The 16,367-nt window shown below is 66.0% G+C and overlaps 1 protein-coding gene across 10 annotated transcripts in view; it reads left to right on the top strand.

Annotated features, from left to right (window-relative positions):
* The window catches only part of HUWE1 (HECT, UBA and WWE domain containing E3 ubiquitin protein ligase 1), a 57,895-nt gene that overhangs the window by 19,026 nt on the left and 22,502 nt on the right, over window positions 1–16,367 (top strand). For 6 of the 10 annotated variants that reach the window (XM_043534307.1, XM_043534304.1, XM_043534306.1 and 3 more), the window contains 33 exons: window positions 18–145; window positions 607–747; window positions 847–958; window positions 1,496–1,657; window positions 1,738–1,881; window positions 2,052–2,132; window positions 3,542–3,648; window positions 3,958–4,135; window positions 4,470–4,561; window positions 5,230–5,441; window positions 6,094–6,151; window positions 6,591–6,767; window positions 7,313–7,558; window positions 7,666–7,799; window positions 8,166–8,266; window positions 8,478–8,672; window positions 8,978–9,194; window positions 9,719–9,841; window positions 10,168–10,402; window positions 10,805–11,035; window positions 11,264–11,386; window positions 11,502–11,597; window positions 11,759–12,028; window positions 12,176–12,328; window positions 13,055–13,182; window positions 13,436–13,517; window positions 13,870–14,046; window positions 14,132–14,291; window positions 14,600–14,958; window positions 15,187–15,382; window positions 15,635–15,805; window positions 15,896–16,041; window positions 16,153–16,219. In XM_043534307.1, coding sequence (XP_043390242.1) covers window positions 18–145; window positions 607–747; window positions 847–958; window positions 1,496–1,657; window positions 1,738–1,881; window positions 2,052–2,132; window positions 3,542–3,648; window positions 3,958–4,135; window positions 4,470–4,561; window positions 5,230–5,441; window positions 6,094–6,151; window positions 6,591–6,767; window positions 7,313–7,558; window positions 7,666–7,799; window positions 8,166–8,266; window positions 8,478–8,672; window positions 8,978–9,194; window positions 9,719–9,841; window positions 10,168–10,402; window positions 10,805–11,035; window positions 11,264–11,386; window positions 11,502–11,597; window positions 11,759–12,028; window positions 12,176–12,328; window positions 13,055–13,182; window positions 13,436–13,517; window positions 13,870–14,046; window positions 14,132–14,291; window positions 14,600–14,958; window positions 15,187–15,382; window positions 15,635–15,805; window positions 15,896–16,041; window positions 16,153–16,219 — 5,202 coding nt within the window. The remainder of the gene's footprint in view (window positions 1–17; window positions 146–606; window positions 748–846; window positions 959–1,495; window positions 1,658–1,737; window positions 1,882–2,051; window positions 2,133–3,541; window positions 3,649–3,957; window positions 4,136–4,469; window positions 4,562–5,229; window positions 5,442–6,093; window positions 6,152–6,590; window positions 6,768–7,312; window positions 7,559–7,665; window positions 7,800–8,165; window positions 8,267–8,477; window positions 8,673–8,977; window positions 9,195–9,718; window positions 9,842–10,167; window positions 10,403–10,804; window positions 11,036–11,263; window positions 11,387–11,501; window positions 11,598–11,758; window positions 12,029–12,175; window positions 12,329–13,054; window positions 13,183–13,435; window positions 13,518–13,869; window positions 14,047–14,131; window positions 14,292–14,599; window positions 14,959–15,186; window positions 15,383–15,634; window positions 15,806–15,895; window positions 16,042–16,152; window positions 16,220–16,367) is intronic. The other 4 variants (XM_037888500.2, XM_037888501.2, XM_037888495.2 and 1 more) reach the window with 3 other exon arrangements.

The raw sequence follows: 16,367 nt of genomic DNA, 5'->3' as shown, positions 1-16,367 counted from the left end.
CAGGATGTCCCTTGCAGACCCGACCATGGAGCCGTACCCTCATCAGTTCGCCACGGCCCTCTTCTCTTTCCTCTACCACCTGGCCAGCTACGACGCCGGCGGGGAAGCGCTGGTCTCCTGCGGCATGATGGAGGCCTTACTGAAGGTGACGTGGGGAGGAGGGCCTTTGTCCTCCAGAGGGCGTCGGCTCTGATCAGGCTGGCTCAGAGTAGTGGGAACAGGACATGGGGCCTGTCCCCTCCAGTGGGCCCCAGCTCCCATCTGGCCCGAGGGCAGAGAACTGGCTGGCTCACTGGAAAGGCTGTGGCCAGGGGGTTGGGGTGTAGAGGACTTCTGCCCTCTCTGGAGATTGTCCCAGAGCCTGAACTGAAGACCCCAGGAGCTGGAGAATCCCCACCACCACCCCCAGGCAGATCCATGCGTTCCCAGGGTCACAGATTGCAAGGCCGGATGGGATGGGTGGTGGTCTCAGCTGTCCCCACTGGCATTCACCTTCACAATGAGTGGGCTGAACTAGGGCTGGTTTCAAAGCCCCGCTGGGTGAGTGTGTGGCCCCGATCCTCAGCGCACCCTGTAACCAGGGATCTCGCTGCTCCCCCACACCAGGTGATCAAGTTCCTGGGGGACGAACAGGACCAGATCACATTCGTGACCCGAGCGGTCCGCGTGGTGGATCTCATTACCAACCTGGACATGGCGGCCTTCCAGTCCCACAGCGGCCTCTCCATCTTCATCTACCGGCTAGAGGTAACCGGCCCCCTGCCCGCCGCGGCTCCCCCCCCACCTGCCCATCCCCCCCCCCCCCCCCCCCCACCTGGCCCCACTAATGCCCTGCTCTCTCCCCAGCACGAGGTGGACTTGTGCCGCCGGGAGTGCCCCTTCGTCATAAAGCCAAAGATCCAGAGACCACCCACCGCCCCTCTCCAGGAAGGGGAGGAGATGGAGACGGACATGGAAGGTAACTGGAAATGTCTCAGAGCACTGTGGGGTGCTGGGCCGTGCGCCCTCTGGGCCCCTCTCGCGTCCCCCATCCCACCCATCACCCAGCGGTTCTGCCCTGTCTGCGGCCGGGCTCGGAACTGCAGCCGAAGCCTCGTGGAGATGGATGCTGGCCTGGGTTTGGCTGAGCTGCAGGTCTCCTGCCCCAGGACATGAAGGGGTTTGGGAGTGAAAGAGCTTCCCAGAGGTCTTTGCTTCCAGCCCTGCTCCTGCCCTAACCCATAGCCCCCATTACCCTGCCAGAGCTGGTGAGAGAACCCAGGTGTCCTGGCTCCCAGCCCCTCCTGCTCTAACCCACCAGACCCCACTCCCCTCCCAGAGCTGGGGGGAGAACCCAGGAGTCCTGGCTCCTGGCCCCCTGCTCTAACCCGTAGCCCCCACTCCCAGAGGTCTCAGCTCCAGAGAGGTGGCAGCCCTGTGGTGCTGGAAGGAATCGGTGCCGAGGAATCCCGGTGCGTGTGGTTCCCGGCGTGTAATGCTCTGTGTCCCCCTGCAGTGTCGGACGTGGCCATGGAGAGCAGCCCGGGCCCCTCCACCTCGGCAGAGCCCCGGCCGGAAGCGGCAGCGGTGGTGGTGGCAGAAGCGAGGATGCCGAGTGCCGTTGCCCCCAGCTGCAGCATCAGCGGCGCGACCAGTGCCGTCGTCGCCCCCCGCAGCGGTGGGTGCGCCGGCTCGGGCGGGCGGGTGGGGGGCAGTGAGCAGTGGCCCTGGTGCTGACCTCTCCTTCCCTGTCTGCAGGCGTGCAGTGTATCCCGCAGCGAGCCGCCCTCCTCAAATCCATGCTCAACTTCCTCAAGAAGGCCATCCAGGACCCCGCCTTCTCGGACGGCATTCGCCACGGTGAGGGGGCGCCGGTGGCGGGCGAGGGATGGGCTGCAGCAGGTGGGCTTGCGGGGGGAGCAGGATCTGAGCTGCCTCTCTCCTCCTTTGCTCCCTCCCCCAGGGAGAGAACCCAGGAGTCCTGGCTCCCAGCCCCCTTCCTTTCTCCCCATATGAAGGGGAGTAACCCCCCCCCCCCCCCGCTGTGTCTCACGGCCCCTCTCCCCTCGCAGTGATGGATGGCTCCTTGCCTACCTCTCTGAAGCATGTCATCAGCAACGCGGAGTACTACGGCCCATCTCTCTTCCTGCTCGGTAAGTAACGGGACAGGGCCAGGGGGAACCTGCAGCGCCCCCTCCTCCAGAGCGATGTCCTCCCGAGTCCCCTTCAGGGGAGAGGGGGGTTGATTCTGGTCCTGATTCTCATCCCGCAACTGCTCCGTCCCGCTGGAGAGCTGCTTTTCAGTACAGCAGCCCACCGTGCGTCTGCGAATCCGCCACGCTGTCCGTGGAGCAGAGCCTGGTCTAGCGGGCTGGCGTGATCCGGGAGGGGGGAATGGTGGCGCGTTCTCGGAGGAGCCTAGAGGTTATTTGAACTCCTGGTGCGGCCACGGCTGGGATTCCAGTTCCGGTGCCCACTATTAAAGGAGGATGTGGATAAATAGGGATGGGTCAGAGATGAGCCGTGAGAAGGATTCAAGCGTTGGAAAACCTGCCTGAGCAAGCAACACCGGGAGTTAACGAAGCAGGCTGCGGGGTGACTTGATCCCCGTCTCTGCCTGTGTGTGGGGATGAAGTATTTATGGGCCGGCTCTGCAGGACGGTCGATTCCGATACCCATTCAATTGGCGTGGGATTTCTCGTTAGTGTGTCCAACTTCCCCTTCCAGCCAGCGGCTCTGGTTCAAGGAAATCGACACAACTCTAGGGCAGGTTTCCCAGACCTGGGGTCGGTCTTGGCGCTCTCTTTGAGGTGTGGGTGCCGGACCTGGGCAACGACGGGTAGCTGGCCCGCTGGCTGCTTTGGGCAGGCCCCAAGGGGTCAGGTTCCCCGTCGGTTGAAATGGGGGAACGACCCTGCTGAAGTGAGATCTGTGGCTGCCGAGAACTAGAGCGGGGTTAGCCAGTATCCCCAGCACAACCTCGTGATGCCGCCTCCAGACGGACTGTCCTAGAGCGTGGCAAGCCCTTGCCCGGATGTAGTGGGACAGGGAGGGCAGCCTGCTGCTTGTGTGAGCTAGGGTAGTGTGCGGAGTCGAACAGAGAGCAGGGTGCCCTTACGTACAGCGCCTGGCGCAGGGGAAGAGCTGGGTGAAGCTCAGGAATGTCTAGCTTCCCTGTCCATCTGATCTCCGCACCCCACAGCTGAGCCAGGCCCCTAAAAGAGGATTCTCAGGAGCAACCCAGGCTGTCAGATGGCCTGTCTCCACCCTCCCTGATGCTTCAGAGGAAGGTGTGTGGTGCGGGGGGGAATAAATAGCCCCATTGGGCATGAGGGGAGGGAAATTCCTTCCTGACCTCCTGCAGGCCCCTGGCTGAAGCCCTGAAGCATGAAAGTGGGCGAGAGTGGTTTCCGTGGGCTCTTTCCCAAATGGGTGGCTGGCCACAGTAGCTGATTCCTGGCCCAGCTCCTTCCTGTCCGGGAGGGCCCCAGCTGGGGGCGTCTTTCCGAGAGGAGTGGGACAGCCATCGCTCACGCACTGTGCTCTCTCCTTCGCCCCGCAGCCACCGAGGTGGTGACGGTCTTCGTGTTCCAGGAGCCCTCGCTGCTCTCCTCGCTGCAGGACAACGGGCTAACGGATGTCATGCTGCACGCCCTCCTCATCAAAGACGTGAGCCCGGGCTGCCCCACGCCCTCGCCTGGCTGGCTGGGGCGGGCTGTGGGTCCCTGCTAGGATCGAAGCTCTTTCCGTTCCCGGCTGCGCAGGCCCCAGGGGGCTGCCCCCTCCCCTGGCTGGGGACTGACCCACCCACCTGGCGTGCTGTGAGCTAGTCACTGGAGGCTGGCGGAGTCCCTGCTGTGGGGTGGCTGTCTGATTCCCCGGCCAGTCCCCCTGTCTCTTGGGAGGGTGTGGGGGCGGGCAGCTGAGTTCCAGCACCCCGCCCCCATGGCTGACTCTGCTCTCTCCCCCCTCGGGCAGGTCCCGGCCACGCGGGAAGTCCTGGGCTCCCTCCCCAACGTGTTCAGCGCCCTGTGTCTGAACGCCCGCGGCCTCCAGTCCTTCGTGCAGTGCCAGCCCTTCGAGCGGCTCTTCAAGGTGCTGCTGTCCCCGGATTACCTGCCCGCCATGCGGCGCCGGCGCAGCTCCGACCCGCTGGGTGAGTACCGGGGGGGCGGGGGGGGCATGCTCACCTGCCATGCCCAGGCTTCTAAGCCTGGCACCCTCCTGGCAATGGGCATCGGATGCTTTCCTGGGGGAAGGGACTTCCCCAAGATCACACAGCTAGAGAACCCAGGACTCCCTGCCATAACCACTAAGCCACAGTCCCCTCCCAGAGCCAGGGAAAGAACCCAGGAGTCCTGGCTTACCTCCCCCACAGCTGTGGCCAGACCTGACAAGCCGCCCTGTCACAAGGGGGCGCCCCGGCCTGCATGGGAGGCTGGCAGCTCTGGGGCTCTCCTGTCACGTGCTGAGCCTGCTCTACCCTGCAGGGGACACTGCCTCGAACCTGGGCAGCGCCGTGGATGAGCTCATGAGGCACCAGCCCACGCTGAAGACGGATGCCACCACCGCCATCATCAAGGTAGGGAAGGGGCCTGGGCCCTCCGGCAGTGGGGGAGGGAGAGGGAGGCTGGATCTGCCCCCACCCGTGTCCCATTGGCCCTTGACTCGCCCGGCCTGCGGCGTTGGAGGGGACGGGCGGCTGGGGGCCACACTCTGTGCGGTGCAGGGGAGGAGTGGGGTGCGGGAGTGGGGCACGGCAGTGCCGTCCTGCAGCGCTGGTTGTCATGAGTCCATAGTACATGGCTCTGACACACCCCCCACCAGTCCCTTCTGGCCCCACCCCGGGCTCGGGCCACCATGAGGAGCCATTTGACTAGTATCACCTAGTTAGTTGAAATCTTCGTAAGCCCCTCCGCTCCTTTTTCCCCCAGCTGTCCCCCCAAATGCGCCCCCCCCGCCCCCCCCACCCCCCCAGTCTGGGCGCTTCTGTACACGCCGGCCAGGCCAATCCAGAGACAGTTGGGATCCCAAGGGACGGGGCTCCTCCCCATTTCTGTCTGTCCAACCTTACGCTGGGGTCGTCAACCCCTGGGGCCAGGGCCTCTAATGGCGTCTGTGCAGCACCGGGCATGATGGGTCTCCTCCGCTGCCCTAATCCCCCCCGGCATCGGGCACTGGGCTCTGTCCGGCAGCCCCGGGACTCTGCCGTCGGTCCCGGCTCACTGCGCCATCTCCTCCTTGCCGCAGCTGCTGGAGGAGATCTGCAACCTGGGCCGGGACCCCAAGTACATCTGCCAGAAGCCCTCCATCCAGAAGGCCGACGGCACGGCCACGGCCCCGCCGCCCCGCTCCACCCACGCGGCCGAGGAGGCCTCCAGCGAAGACGAGGAGGAGGAGGAGGTGCAGGCCATGCAGAGCTTCAATGCCACCCAGCAGAGCGAGGCAGAGCCCAGCCAGCAGTGAGTGCCACCCCCGCAGCTAGGGGGCGCCAGGCTTCGCCCTCATCCCCTTAGACACGGGGGAGCCCTTTGGCAGCTGGGCCAGTCCCCTGTCGTTCCCAAGCTCATGTTGGGAAAGGGTTAACTGGCCTTCACAGCTCCCAGCCCACCCATGGTCTAATCCACTAGAGACCCTAGTCCCCTCCCAGAGCTGGGAGAGAACCCAGGAGTCCTGGCTCCCAGCCCCCGCCCCCTGCTCTAACCAAACATGATGAATTAGGCCGCAGTGGCTCCGCCACCAGAGCGCAGCTAAGCTATCTCCAGCTTGATAATTGTGGGGGGAAGGAGGGGGAAACTGAGGCACAATTGGGGTAGGTGGCTTCCCCAGGGAGGAGGCTAGGACCATCCCAGCCCTGGGGCCTGCCCCCACCCTCCTAGAGTAACTTGGAAGCTTCTGTCCTGCCTGGGGTAGGGGCAGGGGCAGATCTGGTCCTGCCACGTTTCCGGGCATGGCAGTGATCCAGCCACTCATGGGTGGGCGTTGGAGCTAGACGCTGCACGGCACGTGATCTCCATGCTGGGGGCTCTGGATCCCACCGCTGCCCCTCAGCGCCAGGCTGGTCAGGACACTAACTGGGGGGCGCTAACTCGGGTGCTCTCCTTCCTCTTCCAGGGTGGTTGGGACAGAGGAGCGAATCCCCATCCCCCTCATGGACTATATTCTCAATGTGGTGAGTTGGGCAGGGTTGGGGGGACGTGGGGCCCCTGGCCAGCTGCCCAGCCTGGGTATCGCTTTGCCCACTGGCCTGTTATAGCCCCGGGGGCGGGCTCCCAAATCTGTAGGGCCCCCTATACACATGGCGAGTCTTGTGATGGGGCCAGCATCTATGCCACGTGCCATGGCGGGGATGGGGGCACAAAGTCAGGACCGTTTCCCACACGCACGGGCCCATCCCCCCCAGTCCATCTGTGCGAGAGACCTTTCCCCATCTCCCAGTACCCTTCGGTCCCCATCCCTTCTAAGTCTTCTCTCGGCTGAGCACAACGGGTTGTGGGGGGGGAGATCTGGGGAGCGGTGACTGTGTAGCAGGCTGACAGGGCGGAGAGATCATGGAGGGAGGGGGGCATGGTGACTGTGCCCCAGGCTGACCCTCCTCTTTCCTGCCCCAGATGAAGTTCGTGGAGTCCATTCTCAGCAACAACACCACGGACGACCACTGTCAGGAGTTTGTCAGCCAGAAGGGGCTGCTGCCCCTGGTCACCATCCTGGGCCTGCCCAACCTGCCCATCGACTTCCCCACCTCGGCCGCCTGCCAGGCTGTGGCCGGCGTCTGCAAATCCATCTTGGTAAGTCGGGGGAGCTGCCTGGGGCTGCCGGGCACTGGGTTATTGGATCTGGGATGGGGGAGGCAAAGCAGGTGGGAATCGGTCTGTCCCCCATTTCTGAAATCACTCTCCTGGGGCTCTGTTAGTACTTGGCACCCCAGATCCTTTCCAGCAGGGACGTGGTCCTGTGGAACTCCATGGAAACCAGGCCGAGCTCTTGAGGGGGATTTCCACATGGAGGCTGGCACCCTGCTGGGGGTGGATAGGAATGCAAGTGGGACCACAGCCCGCTCCACTTCGAGGGGTGCTGTGGGCACCCTGGCTCCCATGATGCAGCTGGTTCAGCAGAATCAGCGTTTGCCCTCAGGGTAGGCAAAGGGCAGCTGGCAGCAGGGGGCGACTCGTGGCACCTTGCGACTCCCACCCCGGCACGGAGCTGGCCATGTCCCTGGAGTCGGGGCTGGAACCCAGATCTGGAGGCACTGGGAGAAGAGGGGCAGGAAGGGGCCCAGCTCCCAGGGGGGTGGCAGTGTGCCAAGCCGGACTCACCCTGCTCCCTGTTCCAGACGCTCTCCCACGAGCCCAAGGTTCTCCAGGAAGGGCTGCTGCAGCTCGACTCGATCCTCTCTTCCCTGGAGCCCCTGCACCGGCCCATTGAGGCGCCAGGCGGCTCGGTGCTGCTGCGGGAGCTGGCCTGCGCGGGCAACGTAGCCGACGCCACCCTGTCGGCACAGGCCACGCCGCTGCTCCACGCGCTGACGGCCGCCCACGCCTACATCATGATGTTCGTCCACACCTGCCGGGTGGGCCAGGTGAGCCGGCGGGCAGGCGGCTGGGGGCGGTGGGGCCGCCTGAGCCGGGCGGTGGGGCCGAGTCTGCAGCAAGAGCTCTGCTCAGCCCCTGGCACCGTCTCTTCCAGAGCGAGATCCGGGCCATCTCGGTGAACCAGTGGGGATCCCACCTGGGCCTGAGCGTTCTCAGCAAGCTGAGCCAGCTGTACTGTTCCCTGGTGTGGGAGAGCACCGTGCTGCTGTCCCTCTGCACCCCCAACAGGTACGGGGGGCCTAGCCAAGGCTGGGGGGGCCTGGGGAGCCCATCTGCCACCCCCCCACACACACACGCTGCTCCAGCTTGGCCGCATAGAGCCCCCGTGTGCCACCAGAGCCCCTGTCTGCACCCAGACACTACTTCCGGGCCCATGGCAGCCCCACAGAGTCAGGAGCAAAGGGGCAACTGCAGCTATCGGGCTAGACACTAAGGGGTGGGAGTTAAATGGCGTCTTGGCTGGGGTCACAGGTCTGATATGGCCGTGGGGGAGGTACCGGGCCGGGTGGGCCCACAGGTCTTATTGGGGGGTGGGGAGGAGGTACCGGGTCAGGCGGCCCCACGGGCCTGATGCCCCCTCGTCCCTGTTCCCAGCTTGCCGACAGGCTGTGAGTTTGGCCAGGCCGACATGCAGAAGCTGGTGCCCAAGGAGGAGAAGGCGGCACCCAACGCCCCCCAGGGAGCCAAGAAAGCAGGTACGGACTCGGGGACAGGGCGCCGTAGTGGGGCTCGCTTCAGCTTCTCCCCATGCAGGTTCCTGGGGTCTCCCTTGGCTCTGGGAGGGCAGTGGGGTCCAGTGGATCCTGGCGTGAACAGCTCTTTTGGGGACTGGGTCAGTGTCTGGGGGGCTCCTGGTTAGTCCAGGGCTCAAGCCCTGCCCAGCACTAATCTCCCCCCGCCCCCCAGAAGGTGAAGCGGAGGCAGTTGCGGGAGGGAGCGTGGAGCCCTCGGCCCAGGGCCTGCTGGAGGGGATCGGCCTGGACGGAGACGCGCTGGCCCCCATGGAGACGGACGAGCCCAGCACTGCCGACGCCAAGGGCAAAGCCAAGATCACACCGGCCATGGCGGCCAGGATCAAGCAGATCAAACCCCTCCTGTCGGGTAAGCGATGCGAACGGGCCTTGGACGCCTGGGTTCTCTGCTTGGCTCGGGGAGGGGACGGGTCTGGGGTTAGAGCCGGGGGGCTGGGAGCCAGGATCCCTGGGTTCTCTTTCCAGCTCTGGGAGGGGAGTGGGGGCTGGTGGGTTAGAGCTGGGTGGGGTGGTGGTGGCTGGGAGCTCGGACATCTGGGTTCTCTCCCCAGCTCTGGGGGGCGGGACGGCAAATCCTACATGCCGGGGGGCTCTGGGCCTTGAGTAATGCCCAGTGTTGGCTGCCCGCTCACCTCCACCCCATGCCCTCCCCAGCCTCGTCCCGGCTGGGCCGCGCTCTGGCTGAGCTGTTTGGGCTGCTGGTGAAGCTGTGTGTGGGCTCCCCGGTGCGCCAGAGACGGAGCCACCACGCTGCCAGCACCACCACCGCCCCCACGCCGGCCGCCCGCTCCACTGCCTCGGCCCTCACCAAGCTGCTGACCAAGGGGCTCTCCTGGCAGCCCCCGCCCTACACCCCCACGCCCCGCTTCCGGTGAGTGTGAAGAGCAGGAGCTTTTGCCTCCCCGCGCGCTCGGTACACGTCGCAGGTTGGGGCTCCGTCCAGCCGGGGACCCCTCCCCCTTAGTTCCGTATCCCTCAGGTGTTCACTGGTGTCACCAGCAGGGAGAGGGGAGGTGGAGGCCCGTGGTCACCCCTAGCTGGGGTGCAAGCGACAAGCCGGCTCTTTTGGGCGTGAGGGGTGAGGCTGTGTCTGATGGCCGGGCGTTACGCAGAATTACAGCCTGTTTCAATAAGAATCTCTCAACTTCGTGTGCAGCGTTACTGCACCTGTTTCACCACGACTATGATGTTCAGCAGATTATGACTTTTCAAATAGTACCTCTCAGGTTCACAAAGTGGTGATCATAATGGTATAGACTGTCACAGGGGTGTGCGTCGGAGGAGGGCGTGGGTGCGGGGCTGGAAGGGAGATGGCTTTGGTCTGCCTGGCAAGGGGGGTCTGGGACTGTCTTGGGCTCCCTACTGTGGGGCTGACCTCTCTCCCGCCCCCCGCAGGCTGACGTTCTTCATCTGCTCCGTGGGGTTCACGTCGCCCATGCTGTTCGACGAGCGCAAGTACCCCTATCACCTCATGCTGCAAAAATTCCTCTGCTCTGGCGGCCACAACGCCCTCTTCGAGTGAGTGCCCCGCGCAGCCCGCATGCCTGACTCCTGTCCCTGGTGCCGGGGGAGTGGGATCTAGTGGTCGGAGCAGGGGGGCTGGGAGCTGGGATGTCTGGGTTCTGTCCCCGGTGCCAGGGGGCTGGGAGGGGGAGTGGGGTCTAGTGGTCAGAGCAGGGGTGCTGGGAGGGGGAGTGGGGGTGAGTTGTTGGAGCAGGGGCGCTGGGAGCCAGGATGCCTGGGTTCTGCTCCCCTGAGGGTGGGGGGATCCCAGCCTGGAACAGAAACAGAGGCCTGCAGACCATTAACCTGCCCTTCTCCTCTTCTTCCCCCCCACACCCCAGGACCTTCAACTGGGCCCTCTCCATGGGGGGCAAGGTCCCCGTGGCTGAAGGGCTGGAGCACCCGGACCTGCCGGACGGGACGGGGGAGTTCCTGGACGCCTGGCTCATGCTGGTGGAGAAGATGGTGAACCCCAGCACGGTGCTGGAGTCACCCCATGCTCTGCCCGCCAAGCTGCCGGGCGGGCAGAACTACCCACAGTTCAGCGCCCTGCGCTTCCTGGTGGTGACCCAGAAGGTGGGTGCTGAGGCCGGTTGGTGTCCTGTCCCCCACCAGGCTCATTGCTCAGTCTCTGGCATGCCAGGGGGCAGCTGCATGAGGAGATGGCGCCAGGCCATATGCCCCAGCTGCTGGGGGTGGGCATGTGTGCTGTGGCACCAGTGGGGTACGGGGGATACTTCCTGCTGCTGAAGGGGTGAGGCTCCCTGCCCCCACCACCCACTGCCATGGGGCCCTGTTGGCCCCACTCAAGAAACAGGCAGGAGAGAGCACGTCAGGTCAGATACTGTGGCTCTTGGGTGAGGGGATATATGGGGGATCCCACTGCTGACACCAGTAGTTCCAGCTGGTGTTGGGGGGGATCCCACAGTGGGCACCAGCAGTGATGGGGATCCAACCTTTAACGCCTTCTGCCCCCAGGCGGCCTTCACCTGCATCAAGAACCTGTGGAACCGCAAGCCCCTGAAAGTGTACGGGGGGCGCATGGCAGAGTCCATGCTAGCCATCCTGTGCCACATCCTGCGGGGCGAGCCCCTCATCCGCGAGCGCCTGGGAAAGGAGAAGGAGGGGGCGCGTGGTGAGGAGGAGGCAGGGCAGGAGGAGGGTGGAGCCCGGCGTGAGCCCCAGGTCAACCAGCAGCAGCTGCAGCAGGTAGGTAGGGGGTGATGCCAGGGCAGGGGGGCTGGGAGCCTGGGCTGACTATGCCTGGGTTCTTGCCTGGCTTGGGGAGGGGAGTGGGGAGTGGTGGGGGAGTGAGGGGGTTGAGAGCCAGGATGCCTGGGTTCTCTCCTGGCTCGGGGAGCGGAGTGGCGGGGGGCTGGGAGCCCGGATGCCTGGGTTCTCTCTCTGCCCCTGCTGAGGCTCGCCTCCCTCTCCCAGCTGATGGACATGGGTTTCACGCGGGAACATGCCATGGAGGCCCTGCTGAACACCAGCACCATGGAGCAGGCCACCGAGTACCTCCTGACCCACCCGCCGCCGCTCGTGGGTGGGGTCGTACGGGTAAGCCCCCTGTGGCCCGGCTCCGGGTCCCCCCCCACCCGGCCCTTCTGCCCCCCAGCTCCCTCTGGGGCTGCCTGGCACCCACCCCTCAACTGCCCCGTGGCTTGTGCTGCAGGACCTGAGCATGTCGGAGGAGGACCAGATGATGCGAGCCATCGCCATGTCGCTGGGCCAGGATATCCCCATGGAGCAGCGGGCCGAGTCCCCGGAGGTAAGACCCGCCCAAGGCTGGGATAGCAGGGGGCTGTGGGGTGCCGCGGATACAGTGTAGGGGACCGGGCAGTGCTGGGGGGAGATCCGGCAGTGGGCGCGGCGGGGGGGGAATCCGGCAGGCAGGCAGATCTCACCCCATGCCCCCCACCCCCTGCGCAGGAGGCAGCCTGCCGGAAGGAGGAAGAGGAGCGCAAGGCGCGGGAGAAGCAGGAGGAGGAGGAGGCCAAGTGCCTGGAGAAGTTCGAGGATGCGCAGCCGCTGGACCCGGCCGAGCTGCACGGCTTCACGGACGCCATGCTGCCCGGCTGCTCCCAGCTGCTGGACGAGCTGCCGGACACCGTGTACCGCGTCTGCGACCTCATCATGACGGCCGTCAAGCGCAACGGTGCCCCCTACCGCGACACCATTCTCAAGCAAGTGGTCAAGCAGGTGAGGAGCCCTGCCCCTGGCCAGACTGCAGGCATCTGTCCTGGGCCGGTACCCATGGAGGGGGCCGTGTGGGTCCGGGGCATGGGTCACTTGGGGGACCTGGGTCCCAGGGTCTGATGCTTGCCTGTGTCCCCCCTCCCTCCCCAGGTGTGGGAAGCAGCCGACGTGCTCATCAAGGCGGCCCTGCCCCTCACCACCAGCGACACGAAGACTGTCTCGGAGTGGATCAGCCAGATGGCAACGTTGCCCCAGGCTGCCAACCTGGCCACCCGCATCCTGCTGCTCACCCTGCTATTCGAGGTGAGGCCACGGTGCCGGGGGAGAACCCAGGAGTCCTGGCTCACAGCCCCGTTGCTCTAACCACTAGACACCACTGCCCTCCCAGAGCTCGGGGGAGAACAAAGGAGTCCTGGCTCCCAGCCTCTCCTTTCCTATGTGCCTGACTCCCAAGGGGGGGCTCCCCCCCTCATCCAGGGCCGGCCCCATGGCCTCCAGCCGCCTCAGACTGAGCCCCTGGGCTCTGGTCCTCCGGCTCCCTCCCAACCCATGCTCTGCCCAGCAGGCCCCACCGAGCCAGGCTCCCGGGAGAGCCTGTGACCCTCCGCGGGGACCCGACTGGGCCACGATACCTGGCTGCACTGCCAGCGTGGCTGGTGTATTACCCGCGGTGCAGGAAGCCTGGGGGTAGCACAGTCCAGAGCCAGCCACCCTCCATCAACTCCCAGGGAGACTCCCCATCTGCTACCTGCCCCTGCTCCAGGGCGGGGGAATCGCCCTCCCTCTGGGGCCTGGTTTGTCATCGTCTTGGGGTCAGCCTCAGCCAGCCCTTTGCAGCTGGGGAAACCCCCGCCTGCCCCCAGTGCCTGCCGTGGAAAACGTCGGGGAAACTGAGGCACGTCTGGGCTTCCTAAATCGAGCACTAACCATTCCAAGCGGCACACGTCCCCTCCAGCAGGGGGTGATGCTGTCCGGGGGGCGGGGCCAACCCACTGGCCCCACCCCACATCTCTCCTGTGCCCTGTGCAGGAGCTGAAGCTGCCGTGTGCCCGCGTGGTGGAGTCGAGCGGTGTCCTTAATGTACTGATCAAGCTGCTGGAGGTGGTGCAGCCCTGCCTCCAGGCCGCCAAGGAGCAGAAGGAGGTGCAGACCCCCAAGTAAGGGCCTAGAGGGCTCCCTGAGCCTCCCCACATCTTGGGCAAACAGGGGACAGGGTCCCCATAGGACTGACCTGGGGTGCTGCTCAGACCCTGCAAATGCACACCCCATAGGGGACAGGCCCGTGCCCCATTCCCCACCCCCTTGAGCCAACCAGTCCCTGCCCTGGGGCCAGATCGGGGCTGGCGCACCCTAGAGGGGACAGGCCTGGCCCATTCCATGGGACTGACTGCCCTTCCCTCCCTGCCCCAGGTGGATCACCCCAGTGTTGCTGCTCATTGACTTTTACGAGAAGACGGCCATCTCGTCCAAGAGGAGAGCCCAGATGAACAAGGTACAGGCCTTGGCGGCTCTGCCCGGGGGATCTGTGCCCGTCACCTCCCTCTCTGCTCGGCCACCGGGCAAGGAGCGTCCCTAGTGGAAAAGGCTGAGGGGATTGGGGAGGGATCCTGGCAGCGGGTGGTGGGGGGAGAGCAGGCCTGAGGGTGGGAGGATCCAGGTGGCTGGGAGTGGGGGGAAGAGCAGGCCAGGTGGGTGGGGGGGATCTGGGCGGCTGTGGGGGAGCGCAGGCCGGGGGCTGGAGGGAGCGCAGGCCTGGAGGGGCATGGAAGGATCCCAGGAGAGGCAAGGCCCCCGCCCCCCCGATCCGCTGGGCTCTGCGAGCGGCTGGGTTCTCTGCCCCCCAGTATCTCCAGGCCAATGGGAACAACTGGCGCTGGTTTGACGACCGCTCGGGCCGCTGGTGCAGCTACAGCGCCAGCAACAACAGCACCATCGACGCGGCCTGGAAGGCCGGCGAGACCAGCGTGCGCTTCACCGCCGGCCGCCGGCGCTACACCGTGCAGTTCACCACCATGGTGCAGGTACGGAGAGCGCTCCCCAGGGACCCCGGCTGGCGGGCCTCCCCAGGCCCACCGACCCCATGCTGAACCCCGCTTCCCCTGCCAGGTGAACGAGGAGACCGGTAACCGGCGCCCCGTGATGCTGACGCTCCTGCGGGTGCCCCGGCTTGGGAAGGGAGCCAAGGAGAGCAACGGGCAGGAGCTGGAGAAGACCCTGGAGGAGGCCAAAGAAACGGAGGGCAAAGCCAAGGAGGAGAAGGCAAATGGTATGCCCCTCGGGCTGGTGGCGGGGCTGCGGGTAGAGTGGGGGAGCCCAGGCTGGGCTAGCAGGGGCTGCGGGTTGGGAGTGGGGGGCACTGGTAGAGCTGGGGGGAGGGGAGCCCAGGCCTGGGCTGGCTGGGGCTGCGGGGTGGGAGTGGGGAACGCTGGGGGAGCCCAGGCTGGGCTGGCGGGGGGGCTCTGGGTCAGGAGTGGGGGACACCAGCAGAGCTGGGGGGAGCCCGGGCCAGGCTGGCTGGGGCTGCAGATCGGGAGTGAGGGGCAGCTGCCATCCCCAATGTGCTCTGCCCCCCAGAGGCCCCAGCGCCCGCGGAGCCCCTGCCCCCCGAGAAGGAGGCGGCCCCTGAGGAGCCGAAGGCGGCAGAGATCCTGCTGGAGGGGCTGACGGAGGAGATGGTGACGGTGCTGATCCGGGCCTGTGTGAGCATGCTGGGGGTGCCGGTGGACCCCGACACGCTGCACGCCACCCTGCGCCTCTGCCTGCGGCTGACGCGCCACCACAAATACGCCCTGATGTTCGCCGAGCTGCGCAGCACCCGCATGATCCTTGGCCTCACCCAGAGCTCCGGCTTCAACGGCTTCACGCCCCTGGTCACCCTGCTCTTCCGGCACATCATCGAGGAGCCCTGCACCCTGCGCCACACCATGGAGAAGGTGGGTGCTGCCGGCTGGGCCCCTGGGGGACACTGGGGACCCCATGAGTGCTCCTGGCCCTGCCCCCCCGGCACTGCGTGGGGTCCCCTGGGGAGATGGTGGGTGCTCCCAGCCCCGCCCCCTGTCACCTCATGGGCTCCTGGGCCACGCCGGGGAGATGGTGGGTGCCCCTGGCCCGGCCCCCCCTCCCTCCCCCCAGCGGCTGCATTGTGGCCTGTCCCCCTGCAGGTGGTGCGCTCGGCGGCCACCAGCGGTGCGGGCAGCACCACTTCCGGGGTGGTGTCGGGCAGCCTGGGCTCTCGCGAGATCAACTACATCCTGCGTGTGCTGGGCCCAGCCGCCTGCCGCAACCCCGAGATCTTCACCGAGGTGGCCAACGGCTGCATCCGCATCGCCCTGCCCGCCCCCCGCGGCTCAGGCACCGGTAAGTGGGGCACAGACACCCCCTGGCTCCCCCGCCCGGACCGGGCAGGCCTGGGACCCAAGATGCCTGGGTTCTCTCCCGGGCTCTGGGCAGGGAGTGGGGTCTAGTGGGTTAGAGCAGGGGCCTGGGAGCCAGGACTCTTAGATTCTACCAGGCTCTGGGAGGGGAGTGGGGTGGGGTCTACTGGTTAGAGCAGGGGGCTGGGGGCCAGGACTCCTGGGTTCTATTTTGCTTCCCTTTCTCTCCCTTTGGGAGCATCGGACGACGAGTTTGAGAACCTGCGGATCAAAGGCCCCAATGCAGTGCAGCTGGTGAAGACGACGCCGGTGAAGCCATCAGCCCTGCCCGTCATCCCCGACCCCATCAAGGAGGTGATCTACGACATGCTGAACGCGCTGGCCGCCTACCACGCCCCTGACGAAGGTACCCGCCCCCTCCCGCTCTGCCAGGCTCCCCGTGGGCCGGGGCTCTGGGCCGGCCGAGCTGTGTCTCACCCTCTCCCGTTCTCTGCAGCTGAGAAGAGCGAGACCAAGCTGGGCACGGCCAGCCAGGAGGTGAGCCAGCTGCTGTCGGACGTGGGTGACGACGTGTACCAGCAGTACCGCTCCCTCACCCGCCAGGGCAGCGACTTCGACTCACAGAGCGGCTTCGCCATCACCGTGAGTCCAGCCGGGCGGCGCCAGGGCCGGGGGGTAGGGCCTGAGATGTGGGGGTGGGGGGTTACCCCACACCAAGGTGACCTGGCGCTGACCGCTCCTCTCCTTTCCCAGGCCCAGGTGTTCAGCGCAGACGGGGCAGCCGCTGAGACACCACCGTCTGGGACCCCCCAAGGAGAAGGTAACGGTGACTTCCTGGGCTAGGAGACCCCCTGTACCCTAATACTGCTGGAGGTCCCCAGGATCCTTCCCTCAGCCACCCCTTGGGGATCTCTGCTGGCACCGGGTTCCCTGAGGACCCCTTTCTGTGCACACCCCATCTAACCCAT

The sequence above is a fragment of the Chelonia mydas genome, chromosome 23, assembly GCF_015237465.2.
Source record: "Chelonia mydas isolate rCheMyd1 chromosome 23, rCheMyd1.pri.v2, whole genome shotgun sequence".
NCBI lineage: Eukaryota > Metazoa > Chordata > Testudines > Cheloniidae > Chelonia > Chelonia mydas.
Note: the sequence above shows the minus strand (reverse complement) of the source record. Positions and strands in the feature narration are given on the sequence as shown.